The 17785-nt window shown below is 44.1% G+C and overlaps 1 protein-coding gene across 5 annotated transcripts in view; it reads right to left on the reverse strand.

Moving 5' to 3' along the window:
- DCT (dopachrome tautomerase) overlaps positions 1–17785 on the reverse strand; it is a 93992-nt gene that overhangs the window by 23989 nt on the left and 52218 nt on the right. For 2 of the 5 annotated variants that reach the window (XR_014818883.1, XR_014818882.1), the window contains 6 exons: positions 16029–16328; positions 12877–12977; positions 12578–12744; positions 9301–9480; positions 8566–8674; positions 6932–7067 (listed from right to left, as the gene is read on the reverse strand). Coding sequence is in view for 3 of the 5 variants with exons in the window: in XM_013978762.3 (XP_013834216.1) it covers positions 6932–7067; positions 9301–9480; positions 12578–12744; positions 12877–12977; positions 16029–16328 (884 nt within the window). In the remaining 2 variants the exon portion in view is untranslated. 5 annotated transcript variants of the gene reach the window in all.

Raw genomic sequence — 17785 nt, forward strand, 5'->3', positions numbered from 1 at the left:
CAAGATACTGGAGTTCCCACTGTGGCACAGTGGGTCAAGGATCTGGCATTGCTGCAGCTGCAATGTAGGTCACAGCTGCAGCTTGGATTCAGTCCCTGGCCCAGGAACTTCCATATGCCATGGGTGAAGCTGAAATTAATTATTTAATTAATTAATTATAAAATTTTTCTTAAGGATTTGGTTTTACATCTCCCTAAATAAGCCATGTGTAACAGGCACGAAATAGTTAAACAACACCCACTCTCTACTGAGCTGGCTAAGCTCTCTCACTGGGCTGTGAGTCCTCCGCAGACAGCACATTTAGTGAGCGATGAGACAAAACAGAGAAAATGGGCATCTGAACAGTAAGAGAGTCTCCTGGGCAATGCTCAGCTTAAATGCTGTATGTTTCTCATTTTACTATAATTTCTCGCTACCCTCTCCTACCCACTCTCACTGCATCCTGAGCAGACAGAAAATAGAAGGTCTTTTCAGGCACTGTGAAGGAGTTACATAGGGAAAGCACACTTTCTGCATAGCTCGGTACAACAGCATTATATACAAAATATACATATGTATACACAGATGTATACAATATGCATTGTATACAGGGTACGATAGCATGAATGTAAAAAGAAATGGCAAGTGCATTAGGAATTCAATTGCTATATCCTTGAGGAAGAACGCATGTACTCTAAGGATTAAATTTTGAACAGATGCAAACAGAGGACTACGGGAGAGTTCTTTTATTAGTATGTCATCTTTAAAAGATGTGACTGGCTCAGCATACCTCAAGGCAGACAAGACAGGTTGAAAAGAGAGAACCAGGATGATGTTGGAAGAGATTTTAGATAAGAACTGAGATACTCCCAGGCCATTCAAGGCTAAGCAAGCACCAAAGCTCTAGAAGAGTGGAATTCAAATCAATGCTAGAACCATCTTAGATTTGTATATAAATTATGGCTTGCCATCATACTACTTAATTCATCAAAAATGAGTGTATATAGTTCATCTCTTAGTAGAGGTTTAGTTCTTCTCAGTAGAGTATGTGTTTCTCCTTATAAAGTCTACAGTTGAAAAGAACCTTCTAGCAACATTTACTCACTTAGGAGGTGCAAGCAGAAAAATCAAACCATTCCCACAAACTAGTACATATCAAATAAGCTACAAGGACATACTGTACAACACAGGGAATAGAGCCAATATTTTAAAATAACTGTAGATGGAGTAGAACCTTTAAAAATTGTGAGCACTACATTGTGCATCAAATCAACTATACTTCAATTTTTTTTTTTTTTTTGGTAGGGCTGCACCCACAGCATATGGAGGTTCCCAGGCTAGGGGGCCAAGCAGAGCTGTAGCTGCCACAGCCATAGCAACACAGGATCCTTTCACCCACTGAGCAAGGCAAGGGATTGAACCCATGTCCTCATGGATACCAGTCAGGTTTGTTAACCACTGAGCCACGACAGGAACTCCAACTATACTTCAATTTTAAAAAGAGTAAATACAAGTATATGGCAATAGGAGTGCCAGCTGTGGTGCAAAAGGATTGGCAGCATCTCTACAGCACCAGGATGCAGGTTCAAATCCCTGGCCTGGCACATTGGGTTAAAGGATCTGGCATTGCTGGAGCTATGGCATAAGTCAAAACCGCAGCTTGTGTCTGATCCCTGCCTGGGAACTCCATATGCCATGGGGTGGCCAAAAAAAAAAAAAAAAAAAAGAGTGTATCATAATAGAATATGTGATATACACTTCAGTAAAGAGTATTTCTTATAAATAATTGAATATTATTAGAACTTTTCAATTATTAAAAATAAATAAATAAAGCCACCCAAACCCCTCCTCCAGAAACTTTGACAGCTGAGGCCCTGCCCAAGCAGGTGGCCAGCCACTCTCTCTCTGGCACCTCAGCTCTTGTCAAGTTCACCAAGATGTTACGCTACTTAGGAATTCGTGGCTATCTATCTCGGTTTTTTAAAAATACATATATTAAATAAGTGTGGCATTTTAAAAACACGAACACATACTCATGATAAAAACCAATGCCCTACCTTTTCAAAAGTCAAGCAAAATTATTCAGACCTGCCTCTTCACCAATTAGAGTTAATTCCTATCGACACGATCCAATAGCAAAAATTTTCTCAGCTATAATGAAAGCAATTGTGAAAGGATCACATTGATAATTGTATAAACCAACAAAAAGCAAAATTATAGCTGTAAGACTCAACATGGGAAAATTTTTTAGTAGAAAATTTTTCTTACAGTCTCTGCTCAGCCACTTATCAGTTCATATGACCTTAAACTCACTTCTTAGCATCTCTGAACTTTATTTTTCCCACATTTACAATCTGTAACAATGTAACAACATAAAAATGTGTGCATTATATTTGTAATTATATAAATATATAAGAATATGAAAGGAAATAAGCAGAAATATTGAAATGGAATTACAGACATTCCAAAATTTTTTGCCAATATTTCTGCAATTATAGATCATTAAAAAATCATTAAACCATTAACAAATTTAAATTTGACATAAAACATTGTTATTTTAATTACTCAAGGAATTAGTCTAATTATTACTTTTTAAGAAACATAAATAAAATAGGTCCATTTTTACTCTTGGGGGGAGAAAAGCAATGTCCTGCATACTCCTTTTTTAAAATTTAAACTAAACTTATACTAACTCAGAAGTATTTTATATTTGCTATTGTGACCTACAATTTTAGTAATTTTATTTCAGCCTAGAACAGTAGAGTCAGAAGAGGTCCTACAGGATTAACTTAATATAGTCCATTAGGTCTTTGTTTTTTTGGCTTTTTTTTTTTTTTTTTTTTTTGTCTTCTTGCTATTTCTTGGGCCGCTCCCACGGCATATGGAGGTTCCCAGGCTAGGGGTCGAATCAGAGCTGTAGCCGCCAGCCTACACCAGAGCCACAGCAATGCAGTATCCGAGCCGCGTCTGCAACCTACACCACAGCTCACAGCAACGCCGGATCCTTAACCCACTGAGCAAAGCCAGGGATCGAACCCGCAACCTCATGGTTCCTGGTCGGATTCGTTAACCACTGAGCCATGACGGGAACTCCTAGGTCCTTGTATTTAAAAACTAATTTTCTCTTTTCTTGCTTTATAGTCTTATATTTCTTCCCTATCCAAAGGATTGTCATTTTCAAGAAATAGAAATAAATAACAAGAATTTACTGCATAGCATAGGGAACTATATTCAACATCTTATAGTAATCTAATAACCTATAACAACTTACAATAGAAAACAATCTGAAAAAGAATACACACACATACACAATACTCTGTTAGTTTCAGGTATAAGTCAAAGTGATTCAGCTATATAGCTATAATATACATAATACTATAAATCAACTATTGTTCACTTAAAAAAATAAAGAAATACAAATGGTAATATGGCACTTAACTCCAATTAGAATTTCAATGTATAAGGTGAAGAACAGACACATAGCTATTTAGTATCAACCAGGCAACCTATGACTCTCCCAGACACTGAGGAATTGAAGGAATGAGAACTTGCCAGAGGTACCTTTCTAAAAGGATTACATATGTACACTACTACATATAAAACAGATAACCAACAAGGACCTACTGTATAGCACGGGGAACTACACTCAATATTTTGTAATAACCTATAAAGAGAAAGAATCTGAAAAAGAATAAATGTGTGTGTGTGTACACATATATATATGAATCACTTTGCTATACACCTGAAACTAACACAGCACTGTAACTATACTTCAACTGCACTTCAATTTAAAAAAAAAAAAAAGATACTCAAGTTTAAAAAAAAAAAAAAAAAAAGAGAGAGAGAGAGGAGTTCCCGTTGTGGCGCAGTGGTTAACGAATCCGACTAGGAACCATGAGGTGGCGGGTTCGGTCCCTGCCCTTGCTCAGCGGGTTAACGATCCGGCGTTGCCGTGAGCTGTGGTGTAGGTTGCAGACGCGGCTCGGATCCCGCGTTGCTGTGGCTCTGGCGTAGGCCGGTGGCTACAGCTCCGATTCAACCCCTGGCCTGGGAACCTCCATATGCCGCGGGTGCGGCCCAAGAAATAGCAAAAAGACAAATAAATAAATAAATAAATAAATGTAATACTTTGCCAAAAAAAAAAAAAAAAAAGGAGTTAAAACAAAGGATAACCTCTAAATACACTATTAAGAATAGTACCTTTAGCAACTGAGAAGAAAGTTACCGGTTTCTAACGTAGTTTCTTTCCTGGACGTTAATTCAACTATCTAACCCTACAGTCTGCGGTTTCCCACCTTTATTTTCCAGGTTATACCTAAATTTAATATTGAAAACAGAATCGCTTAGCATCCTTGTGATCTAATCTTATTTTCCGTGATCAATGTGTCCATTTCCTTCAATTACTTTAGGAATTATGAGAATTTCCGAGATTGGTTGAGTTCGGCCTGCATGTGAATGTTACACCGTCTTTTACTCATTATTATGTCCACATACAACTTTGTACCTCTCTTGCTTAAAGAGGTTTCCTGAAAATAAATGTAATAAAAGTTGTATGCAATATTTGCATAAACTGCCTCGTGGATGTGACATTTCAGAAGTTATAACAGTGTTGAGTGCTTTAACTTGGCTTTCTATATGGGTGAAGCTGAATTGGCTTCAACATGAAACTCTTTGTAAATAGCCTCAAGTAATTGTCAGCTCTGGAACTGGTGCCAAAACATTACTCCTTCCATGCCTTCAAAGAGAGGCTGTGGCTTTTTGTCTATTTATATGTACATAAGTTATACCAAAGAAGATAAAATTTTAAATACTAAAGGTATTAAAAGTAATGAAGACAAGGATGATTAAACATCTAGTGTCTTTGAACTACAGGTAAGTCATGGAATTCCGCATCCATAAAGTCATCACGAGGGCTTCCGGCTAGAACAGGAAGAGGTATAACACTGAAGAGCTAGCTGGACTGCAGAGAAGAAAGACACTGCTCCCCTAGAGCTGGGGTTGGCAACCTAAATCCTGCTGGGTAAACAGGGCTCACCGCCTGCTCTTGTAAATAAAGTTTTATTGGAACACCACACTTGTAGACAGAGAAGGTGGGGGGCGGCCCCTGGAGGAAAAGAACCTGATATGGCTTTTTGACATAAGAGAGGCCATTCTGTGAGCTAAGCCTGGTCACAGTGTTTGCCCTTGAATAGGCCTCAGTAATATCGATCTCCAGGGAATGAAAGAAAAAGAATTGTTATCAGGCAAGAGTCATAACATCAGCAAAAACAAGTTAGTTGGCAAGACGCTCGGTTCTGCCCGAAGCACCTTCTTGAGCTGTTCTGAAGAATCTAACCACCCAGCCACCCCCACCCCACCCGACCCCATCCCTGTGCTCAACTCCCAGATCAGTGGAACCTAAGGGATGATGATATTGACTTTTCCTGACCCTGGTGACTTCAACTAAAGCTCGAACTCTGTCAACCTTTGCCCCAATTCTATGCTGAATTCTCCTCTGCCCAAGCCCCTTCATGAATATTCATATACTCTTAGCTTTATTAAAACTTCCCCAATTTTGCCACTGGGGGAGAGACAGCTTTGGGAAGGATCCCTAGTGTTTTCCTTACTTGCTGCAGGTAATGAATCCTTCCTTCTCCCAGTTGATCTTTGGCTTGGTTGTGTTTTTTGGCTCAACATCCACCAAGAGATGAACCCAGTTTGGGGGTAAGATACTCACCTGATCGTGTACCGTCCAGGGCTGCTTTCATGCTACAGTGGCAGGGCTGTGTATCTCCAGCAGAGATCATCTGCACACTGAGCGGGTTTCCTCAAAATAAGGAGATAAGATTTGGGAATTCTCTCGTGGCTCAAAGGGTTAAGGATCCAGCAGTGTCACTGCTGTGGCTGAGGTTACAGCTCTGGTGCATGTTCAATCCCTGGCCTGGGAACCTCTGCATGCCACAGGAGAGGGAGATAAGATTTACCAATCCTTGGGATTTAGGAGTGAAAATCACATTATTCGCATCACTACTGTTACCTTCAGTAGGAGTGAAAGGCTTGGGCTTAATTCTCAATTTATCAAAGGATTCTGCCAGCCCACTCAAACTATTATTTTGGAGTCCTGGACAAGGAGTACTGTGACAGTTTTCCGTATAAATATTGGTTGTGTGTACAAAAAATACAGTTTAAAACGTGTATTTTAATAAAAATATATTTAGAGGCGTATGATACAGATGAATAGATGTATAGATAGACAGCAGAGAAGGCAGATATCAAAACACTTGGCATAAGCAAGCATCTTGCTTTTTTGACGGCTGAAATGACAGCTTGAAGAGGGACAGGAGATATCAAGTTAGAACCAGTGAACAAAGCAGGCATCCTACAGAAGAGCAAAGACGGTGACGGAGGACTCACAGATAAGCTTCCATCTTTTTAGAAGTTAAGGCCAGAGTCCATGTTTCTGACCTTCTGATGGCAGAAGCAGCTCATTTTTAATAAGAATCCTTTGTCAGGTGAAGGGGGTCAGGACCAAATAGCAAATAGAGCTTGGGACCTCAGGTAGCTGGGCATATGGCAACGGTCATGGTGTCTGCCCAGCTGACCACGTACTTTCAATGCCACTCACTCCACCAAAATCATTCATCATTAGGCTAATGTATGATATAAGTTATGCTAAATTATGACGTTGCTTATAACATTATTATGCTAACTCATGAATCCACTTCTGGACAGTAGATTCCTATCTTGGGTCATTCCAGAGCTAACCCTCTCTAAAGCACAGGTTTCTGATAAGGGGACTTCAAAGGCCATCTAACCACCCCTATGGGGCAAGATTGAAATTAATTTATATATGCATACCTCCCATTGTTCATACAGAGAATAAAACACACACCAAACCACACTTATTGAAAAGCAAATAAATCCAACACATTATCTAGAAAAGTTTTCATTTTTCCTGAGTCTTTGAACATACCACGAAAACAGGATCATTGGCAGCAGAATGCGGCAAAGCGCTTGTCCCGTTTAGGAAGGAATGAACCAAATTATGAAGGCTCATCACTTGAGAGTCCAGGGTCCCGTCTGCTTTATCAAACCCTTCCAAGGCATTCCTGAAAGAAATCAGTATGTCAGCATCAAGAGTCATGAATTGGGAGTTCCCATTGTGGCTCAGAGGTAATGACCCTGATTAATATCCATGAGGATGCGGGTGCAATCCCTGGCCTCACTCAGTGGATTAACGATCCAACCTTGCCGTGAACTTTGATGTAAGTCACAGACGCAGCTTGGATCTGGCATTGCTGTGGCTGTGGCTGTGGCATTGGCTGGCAGCTGCAGCTCCGACTCAACCTCTAGCCTGGGAACTTCCATATGCCGAAGGTGCAGCCCTAAAAAAGAAAAGAAAAAAAAAAAAGAGTCATGAATTGATAAGGGTCTCTTTCTATTATTTCCAGCCTAGATAATAGTCTTTCAGTTTGAGACTGTGTAGGGAAATGGAAACTTTCAATGACGATCTTTGAAAGGGGAGGGAACCCTTAATCAATGCACATGCTCAGTTGGAGAACATCTCTTCTGTGTATTGTGACAATTATTTATTGTCCTATCTGTCCTCCATTCCAGATTCTGAGCTCCTTGAGGACACAGACCCTGTTTTCTTCAGATTTATACTGCCAGGGCTCAGTACTATACACAGCACGTGGTCTGAGATCAAGAAATACTTTTTCAATGAACATGTAACCTTATATTCCTGTTTCTCAACTAAATGGATCTGCTACTGTAACATATTCAGTGTTTCAAACACATCCCCCAACTCTCCTTATCCTTCCCTTTTTTTCCCCTCCCCGTTTTCAGGAAATTCTAATTGTCCAACCTAACTCAGTGATCCTCAAATTTATGCATACATCAGGACTACAGGGGGGAAAAAAAAACACATATTTCATGCCCACTTTCAGAGCTTCTGATTCAGTGAGTGCAGTTCTACCCAACACCCAGGTGATGCCAACTATGATGGTCTGGGTACCACGCTCGGAGAAGCACTTGCTTAACTCAAACCTATACGGAATGCAATCTGTGTCAACTGCATTTTTATCACAATGAAAACTAACGCAGGCTTCTTTTCAAGGTGAATGTCACCCTTCACCTCACCTTTGACACGACTATGAGTCTGCCCTGGCACAGACTCTGCCACACTTAAGCCAACCTCTGCATTAAGTTCAGCCCACCCTGCCCCAGCCCCACATAACCCATCAGGTGTATAATTTACACATGGTTGAGAAAAAGAATTCAGTTTGGAAGAAGATCGTACGTCCACCCACCATTCCGTTTTGGAGCTTTCAAAGACGTGTGTGGAAAATCTTACTTATATCCATGCACAGTTCTCGTGATTCTTACTGTCTTTTTGGAGGGAGAAAATTTTCAGGTGGCCTTTAAATTTCCAGTATGGTAATGCCATTCCTGGGCTGTAATCTGAGTTGAGTTTGGTCTGCAACACTCCTCTGAGATCTCAGCCTCCAGCACTAAGGTGTATGGATGCTGACAAATTTTTTTTAAGAGAGAAAAGACAGAGAGAGCCTGAGAAATACTTTTTAAACACTTTACTTAATGTGGTACCTTGGGGAGTTCTCTTGTGGCTCAGTGGATTCAGGATCTGGTGTTATCACTGCAGCTTGGGTTGCTGATGTGGCATGAGTTCGATCCCTGGCCCGAGGACTTGTGTATACTGTGAGCACAGCCAAAAAAAAAAAAAAAGAAAGAAAGAAAGAAAGAAAGAAAAAGAAAAGAATGAAATGAGGTAACTTGGTTCTGAAGACTGTACCTATCTGTATGTGTACAGAAATTAGAAATACAAGAAGTGGTTTTGAATAGCTGGGTTAGAAGATCTTAAAACAGCACTATTTTGTTTGTTTTGTCTTTTCAGGGCAGCACCTACCGCATATGGAAGTTCCCAGGCTAGGGGTCCAATCTGAGCTACAGCTGCTGGCCTACGCCAGAGCCACAGCAACTCCAGATCTGAGCTGTGTCTGCGACCTACACCACAGCTCACGGCAACGCCGGATCCTTAACCCACTGAGCGAGGCCAGGGACTGAACCCACATCCTCATGGATACTGAGTGGGGATGTGTTACCGCTGAGCCATGATGGGAACTCCCCAAAACTATTCATGATAGTAGGTGGATGGTGCCTTTCCTGCCACTAATGCCGTTTATCATCTCTTACCAAGGGCTTCTCTATTACTGAGCTTTGATGCCTCCTAACACCCGGATTTCCTTGCAGCTCATCACGACCACTGGCACAAAAATCTAACCATCCTGTAATATTCCGTGTCACAGAGCTCAGAACACCAACCTGAAGCTGAAGGTAGAGTTCTGGAAGAAAGGAGGATTGTCAAACTGCTTGAGAGACAGACAATCTTCTATGTCTTTCAAACTTGGCAGTTTCTCGCTGTTTCTTCCCACCTGATTCCTTCGCAACAAACCTTCGTAGGTTCCGTTACACAGGGTGACCCGGCGGTTGTAGTCATCCAAGCTGAGATGCGTAGGGAGATTAGACATAAGTCTTAATTCATGGATGATCTCATGACCTTGGGCCCGGAGAACCAACCCAAGGTCGCAGTCACGGTAGCATTTTATCAGAGTTCCTTTACAAGGGTCAAAAATGTGTGGTACAAGTAGGGCTTCCTTCCAAAAGCAATTACGGATGAAGGAGTTTTGAAACCATAGATGCATAAAAGGCGAATCTACAGGTAAAGAATGAAGGAAAATCCCCATTCCGTTGGAAAGACGGTAAGAGTTTACAAGGCGAGATGGTGCCGCCTACTATGTGCATTTGAATCTCGCAGAGAGAGACCAGGATGCACTGCATCACACGAGCTAATCCAGTGTGGGCAGAAGTGTCTGTGTAAAGCTAGGCCAGCTCTTAAGCAAAGCGAAGGCAGATGGAGGCGGTCAGAATAAAAACAGATGAAACTATACAGAGAAGAGGTCTCAGGAGAAACGCTGTATTAGAAAATGTTCTGGAGTTCCCGTCGTGGCACAGCGGAAACAAATCTGACTAGGAACCATGAGGTTGCACGTTCGATCCCTGGCCTTGCTCAGTGGGTTAAGGATCCGGCGTTGCCATGAGCTGTGATGTGGGTCGAAGACACAGCTCAGATCCCGTGTAGCTATGGCTGTGGAGTAGGCTGGCAGCTGTAGCTCTGATTCGACCCCCAGCCTGGGAACCTCCATGTGCCTCCAAAAAAAAAAGATTATATCCTACACGTCTAGACTCCCACCATCAGAGCAGTATTTCATTTGGTAGAGATAAAATTTTAAAGACATTTCTGTGTGGATTTTAATGGACAAAGGGATGCCCCGAGTACGTAAGAACAGAATCAGCGCATATACGAGGATGAAAGAGGCCAGTGGCTAAAAGGTAGGCAAGAATGGCCTTAAAGCAGCACTTCCCAGGTGCGTTCCAGTGACATGGTCCGTGAAATAAGGGTGTCAAGGTCAGATAAGTTTAAGCCCCTCTTGAAAACTACGAATATGGTTACTGAAGAAAGGCTCTGAGACAGTCTAAGAATTTAAACCCCTTTTTAACTCAGCATTCTCTACATTGATTTGGCCAGAGAAATCTCTTTTCACACACCACCAATCAATAGCCCTAGGCACCATGAGAAAGGGTGCCTTCTGGAATTAGACTCAGTCACACACAAAGCACTCACTACAGCGCTGCGTGTCAGGGAGCCCCATCTGGAGGTCAGCAGGAAAAGCTTAGGGTGGAGACGATGGGGTCCCTGCAAGCTAGACCTAAAGCCCTGCAAACACGCACATCCCAGCCCCGGGTGTGGGCCATGACGCTCTGTGCACGGACCATCCGAAGACATAGGACAAGGGCTTCCTAAAAACAGGGAGATCGCAGTTCCCGTCGTGGAGCAGTGGTTGACAAATCCAACTAGGAACCATGAGGTTGCGGGTTTGATCCCTGGCTTCGCTCAGTAGGTTAAGGATCCGGTGTTGCCGTGAGCTGTGGTGAAGGTTGCAGATGTGGCTCGGATCTGGCGTTGCTGTGGCTGTGGTGTAGGCCAGCAGCTACAGCTCCGATTAGACCCCTAGCCTGGGAACCCGCATATGCCGCGGGAGCAGCCCAAGAAATGGCAAAAAAAAAAAAAAAAAAAAAAAAAAAAAAAAACAGGAAGATCTTGGAGGAAACAAGTGAATACAGGAGGACAGAAGTGCTTCTTGGGGAATCTTCCTGAGATGTGTGGCAGCAAAGAGAAACACATTCAAGGAATCAGGGAGGACAGAATTCTGCACGGGCTACAGGCTGCTTATGTGTTCTTTAATACTTTTTTGCGGGGGGGTCTTTTTAGGGCTGCACCTGCAGCATATGGAGGTTCCCAGGCTAGGGGTTGAACGGGAGCTGCAGCCGCCCGCCTACACCACAGCCACAGCAACACAGGATCTGAGCCTCATCTGCGAGCTACACCACAGCTCACAGCGACGCCAGATCCTTAACCCACTGAGCGAGGCCAGGGATCGAACTCGAGTCCTCATGGATATTAGGTTGGTTAACTGCTAAGCCATGACAGGGAATTCCCAATACTTTTTTTTTTTGTTTGTTTAACAACAAACATGTATTGGTGTCACTTCTGGTAGAAACACGTTCCTACACCAAATGCACAGGACCCAGCGTTTAGTGCTTGAGAGACCAGTCTCCCACCCCGTTCCCTGTCCCCTCAACTCCCAGCGCCCTACGGTCCAGCCACACCAGTCTGCCTCTGGAGACTCTTCCAGCCTCACACGCGCTGCTCTCTCCGCCTGGGACACACCATCCTCCCCTAGCTCTGCTTCTGAGGTCTGTGCCTCCTCGAAGCCTCAAAATAATCCTCTCTGCTTCTTTAAGACTCCCTCCCTGCTTCTCTTCTCGGCTTTGCACCTACACCCCTTGCAATACTTCTCACGTTGTTACACGGTAATTTGTTTACCAGCAGCCTGCCTTTGTAAATAAAAAACGATCTTTCAAAGGGAAGCTATATTTTATTTATCCTTGTATTCCCAGCACTACTAAACTGCTAGAATATGATCAGTGCTTAAGACATGTTGGCTGAATACAGGAACAACTCATTTGAAGACAGTGGATAGCAAGGTGAAGGCTAGGCATACTCAATTCACAAGTGTGATTACCATACTTCTATTTTATTTTGTCTTTTTGCCTTTTCTAGGGCCGCTTCTGCGGCATATGGAGGTTCCCAGGCTAGGGGTCGAATCAGAGCTGTAGCCACCAGCCTACACCAGAGCCACAGCAACACGGGATCCGAGCCGCGTCTGCAACCTTCACCACAGCACACGGCCACACCGGATCGTTAACCCACTGAGCAAGGGCAGGGACCGAACCCGCCACCTCATGGTTCCTAGTCGGATTCGTTAACCACTGAGCCACAACAGGAACTCCTATTATTATTATTATTATTATTTTATTAAAGGGCTCGGGGTCTTTTGAAATCCTACCTCCCTCAGGAAAATAATTTTCAGAAAGAGGACCAACATGCATTAGAGAGAGAAACATAGAGTGAGGCTCCATCCCTCCGAGAGCAGAAAGTGCAATCTCTGCATTTCCACTGCAGGAGGACACGCATTACCTGTCACAGACAATTTCCCAGCTGGAGAACCTGGAGTTCTGACTGATCAGGGTCGGGTCGTCTGGTCTTGCTGCCCCAAGCAGCTGGTCTGTACACACGTCACACTCGTTCCTCCCGGTGGCAAAGTTCCAGTAGGGCACAGCAAAGGACTCATTGCCAGTAAGCCGCTGAAAGCCAAGCATGTGCCCAGGCATTTAATTCATGCCCTCAGATACAACACGAAACATATAAGGCAAAGACGGATATGGGTCTTGACCGCATACAGAGCAAATGTAAAAGAAACCAAGGTTTTGACCCACCTGGAGAGCTCTTTCCAGCCACAGCAAATGGTAGCGGTGCCAGGTAACGAAGGCAGGTCCTTGGTGTGAGAAATCTATGGCCTTATAGGGGCGCCCTGGTCCTAAATCAATTGAGAAACATATGAGAGGTCACAGAATAGATGTTTTGAGATGTTAAACCTTTCCTGGGATGGGCTGCAGAGCCAATAAGTCCACGACGTTTTCCAACTAAATGTCAAACCGTTGTTTTCCACCTAAAAGATATAATCGTCTTCATTACGGCTCATTACAGGTAGTGTTCCCTGGGCTTCACAGTCGGCCCTTGATATTTATCTCTTTTATATACATCGGTGTGTATCTGTCACTCCCAAATTCCTAATTTATTCCTCCCCCTCCTCCTTTCCCCTTTGGTAATCACAAGGCAAAACAATGGTTTTTGTCATTGATTTCTCTGAGAGCAACAAAAATGGCAAAAACCATCTCAGAGGCAGCTAGCACTGAGAGGATAAAGTCTCCTTCCACTCTTGAAAGTTTGCCAGCAGAGATCCCAGAGAAATTCAGGCCATCTTAAGAGCCCCTGTTACAAATTTAATTTTGAAGCAACATTTCATTAAGATAAAATAGGGGTATCCAAACGAATAGATCATTAAAACTTAAGTGGAATAAGTTTTCTTTTTGCCTTCTCTATGGCCGCACCTGCGGCATATGGAAGTCCCAAGGCTAGGGGTCTAATTGGAGCTGTAGACACTGGCCTGCGCCAAAGCCACAGCAACGCAGGATCCGAGCCGTGTCTGCAACCTACACCACAGCTCACAGCAACACCGGATCCTTAACCCATTGAGCAAGGGCAGGGATCGAACCCGCAACTTCATGGTTCCTAGTCGGATTTGTTAACCACTGCGCCACGACGGGAACTCCCTGGAATATATTTTTAAAGACATTTTTTCTAAACCCTTTCCTTACAAATGCACACATTTATAGGGAGGAATTCATTAATAACAGAGCAACTTCAACTGCACTTAGTCTGAATTTAGCGTTGATGTAACCCAAAAGGAACGTCCACGGATTTTGCTCAGCCATCAATCAGTTATAACTACTCACTGACAGGCATGGTCGCCGAGACCAGAAGAGAGAAAAACACATTCAAAGCAATTTGGCTGGCCTCTGGAACTGCCAATTTTAGTGAAAAGCTTTGGGCAATTTAAGGACCTTCTTAGTACCAGTCCATCCTTCTTCTCCCTCCCATACCAGCTTTTGATGGTTATGTAGAAACTAGCTAACTTTAGTTCTTTTTCAAAGTACCTATAATAACTTCAGAGAGATGAACAGACATGACTATAAATTTAATTCCCAGATGCGACCAGAAACCATAGTTTTCTTTTCCTCCTGAGACACTACCTGCTCATAAAGCAAAAATCCCTCAGAGTGATGACAGGAAAACTATAAAGGTTTACAGCCAGAAGAGCCACCGTCTCCACCGATAAAGAAAGACAGATGCTTACCTGTGAGGCAAGTTTTTAAAGGACTCACACTGAGGGAAAAACCCGCTGTCACTGCTGTGGGCTCCACAGTCCTTTGCAAGGGTTTTAATGCAGAACAGAGTTTAAAGTACTCAAAACAAAATGATGAGGGGGAATCAAGTGAGGGGAGATGAGTGATAAACCAAGGACGGATGATTCCAAAGGAGAACCTTATTATTCAAAGTGAGCTCTGGGGAGTACCTGCTGTGGCTCAGTGGTAATGAACTGGACTAGCATCCATGAGGCTGTGGGCTCCATCCCTGGCCTCACTCAGTGGCTTAAGGATCTGGCATTGCTGTGAGCTGTGGTGTAGGCTGCAGATGTGGCTCAGATCTGGTGTTGCTGTGGCTGTGGTGTGGGCCGGCGGCTGCAGCTCCAACTCGACCCCTAGTCTGGGAACATCCATATTCGGTGGGTGTGACTCTAAAAAGCAAAAGCAAACAAACAAACAAAAAACCAAAGTGAGCTCTGTGTCTTTATTCACACTGACCTCAAGGAGAAGCCCCAAAGTGGGGATAACTAGCAAGAGTCCAGAAGAGCCTTGAGCGGAAATGGACTGGACTTAGGGCCTCGGGGCTAACTGGTTTCTATGGCTCTCCCCAACTGAGAATACTGGAGGTTACAGTTGGACGCACTAGGTCAATGATATTCCTAAAAGACAACTCCCAACCCCAAGTCCTATGTGGGCCCCAGTTTTTAGGATCTGGAAGAGCAAGGCACCATTTTCTCAAGCATCCAACCTAACTGTGATTCAAAGGGCAAAGCTACGCTCCATTGCTGTGGCTCAGCTCATGCTTTTCCTTGACAAGTCAACTCCAAAACCCCCGGGAATCACAGGGGGACCAGGAGTGATGACCTGAAAGTCTCAAAACGAATGCACATGAGTTTAGACAAACACACTCCCAATGCAAACACTCTAATTCCTCACAAAGAAGCTTCCCGTGCTTTTGGCACGTGTTCACGTAATTCCCCTGACCTGAAGAAGAGGTCAGAGAGGGCTCCCATGGGCAGATTTAGAACTGTTTTCTTCTGGAATTTGCCTCCACTTCACCAGCTCTGGCCTTTGAGGATTAACAGCTTCATAGAGAAGAGTTTAGACCTTGAACCAAAAACATAAATGACAGGAGAGAACGTTTTCAAATATCCACAGCCAATGGCCAGGGAGAAAACACTCCATTCTTACACCAGGTACCCCAAGCAGCACTTGATAATTAGATGGCTTTCAGAAACGTAATCCTTTCTTGATTCCTCGAGGTTTTCTCTTGTCATCTAACTTGCCTGAAAGAACTTCCCACCCCAATCCCAAATCCACACTGAGGAGTTCCCGTCGCGGTGCAGCAGAAACGAATCTGACTAGGAATCATGAGGTTGTGGGTTTGATCCCTGGCCTTGCTCAGTGGGTTAAGGATCTGGCGTTGCCATGAGCTGTGGTGTAGGTTGCAAATGCAGCTCGGATCCGGCGTGGCTGTGGCTGTGGCTGTGGTGTAGACTGGCAGCTGTGGCTCCTATTAGACCCATAGCCTGGGAACCTCCATATGCCACGATGAGTGAGGCCCTAAAAAGCAAACAAAAAACAATTACAACAAAAAAACCAAAAAAACACATCCATAGTAAAATACCTTAAGAAAAAAAAAAAAAAAGCCAACAACTCACCTAATAATGTATCTCTAACTGAATAATAATGGAGCCACACAAATAAATCATAAATGCTGCAGTTGGCGATCTGTGGCTGGGTGCCGTTGGGCCCGAGCAGCCCCAGCCAGTGTTGCGTGGTGATCACGTAGTCAGGGTGTGGGGTGTTCTTCGCAAGGTCCAAGGCGCCCAAGAACTGCTCCCTCTCCTGAGCGGTCAAAGAATGGATATTCTGCCGGACAACCAGTGGTTTCTTCTGATCACAGTTGGGGCCGGTCCAGCCAAACTTGCAGTCTCCACAGTTATAGCCGGCAAAGTTTCCTAGAGTATTTTAAAAATGCAAGGAAAGATGGAAGAAGAAACTTCTGAATTCCAACTCTGGGCTAAACAGAAGATGAAGCTGTTGACAAGAGGACAAGGAGGAGTTCCCATCCTGGCACAGAGGAAACGAATCCGACTAGGAACCATGTGTTTGCGGGTTTGATCCCTGGCCTCGCTCAGTGGGTTAAGGATCTGGTGTTGCCATGAGCTGAGGTGTAGGTCACAGATGTGGCTCAGATCGCCCATTGCTGTGGCTGTGGTATAGGCTGGCAGCTGCAGCTCCGATTAGACCCCTAGCCGGGAACCTCTATAAGCTATAAGTACAGCCCTAAAAAGACAAAAAAAAAAAAAAAAGAGGACAAGGAAAGCCAACTGCCTTTCCTCACTCTCCTCCTGAAATGTGTCTCTCCAAGTGGACTGAACACCAGAGGGTTTCCAGAAATATTTCCAGTAAAGAGGCAGGACAGGAAACAAACTCCATGCAGAAACAAACTCCATGCTGTTAGGAGCCGAGCCGAATCCCCATGGTATCTCCGTAGGTGATTCTTTTTGGAGATGGGGTGGGGGTGGGGTCTTTAAAGAAATAAGTTAAAATGGGGTCTTTAAGGGGGGCCCCCATCCAATGAGACTGGGGTCCGTAGAGGAAGAAATGTGGACACAAGTTGCATAGGAAAGACACAGAGAAGAGAGCAGCTACTAGCCAGCAAGAGAGGCCTCAGAGGCACCCCACCCTGCCCACACCTTGATCTGGGACTTCGGGGCTGGGGAACTGTCAGAGAATGAGTTTCTGTTTGTCACCCTTCGTTACGGAAGCCCTAGCAGACGAAGACAGAGCTGCCTTCCCTGCTCGCCTTCCGCCTTCCTCTCCTGGGGTCCCAGGGAGCTGAGCGGCTGGGGGCCGCTCACTCCTGCGACACATACAGAAAGGCTGCCACAAAACAGGTCACTGATTTAGGGAACGAAGAGAACATACACCAAGTGAGAGGTGGAGCCAAAATAAATAAGCTGATTTTCAGGAATTTAGGTGAAATTCAGCATTTTAAAAGCTGGTTTATTTCACAAAAGGGGACAGACTTAAGACAAAATCTATAGAGAATGGCAGGTCATAAGGTGAGTCAGCTGCCTTGGTGTCAGGATGTGCAAATCACTGCAGTGCTGGCTCCCAGTCTGTGCGCAAACAGCTCTGCTTCACCAACCCAGCGGCGGACTGTGTGCTACACCTACCAAGCCCTAGGCAGCTTTCTGATTAGCATCTAAAGTGGAAGTTCTGTTAGCTTGACTTCCCTTCATAGCCTTGATTACTGCTTTTGGTTTGACCAGCACCTCATTCCTTAGAGAGTAAACATTTAAATAGTTTTGGTGTGTGTGGAACTCCTGTTGCGGCTCAGCAGGAATGAAACTGACTAGTACCCATGAGGACGCAGGTTCCATCCCTGGCCTCACTCAGTGGGTTCAGG

Source organism: Sus scrofa, chromosome 11 (assembly GCF_054392235.1).
Source record: "Sus scrofa isolate SSC_HxYL_T2T_F1_AM1 chromosome 11, Sscrofa_HxYL_maternal_Yorkshire_Landrace_v2.0, whole genome shotgun sequence".
NCBI classification, from domain to species: domain Eukaryota; kingdom Metazoa; phylum Chordata; class Mammalia; order Artiodactyla; family Suidae; genus Sus; species Sus scrofa.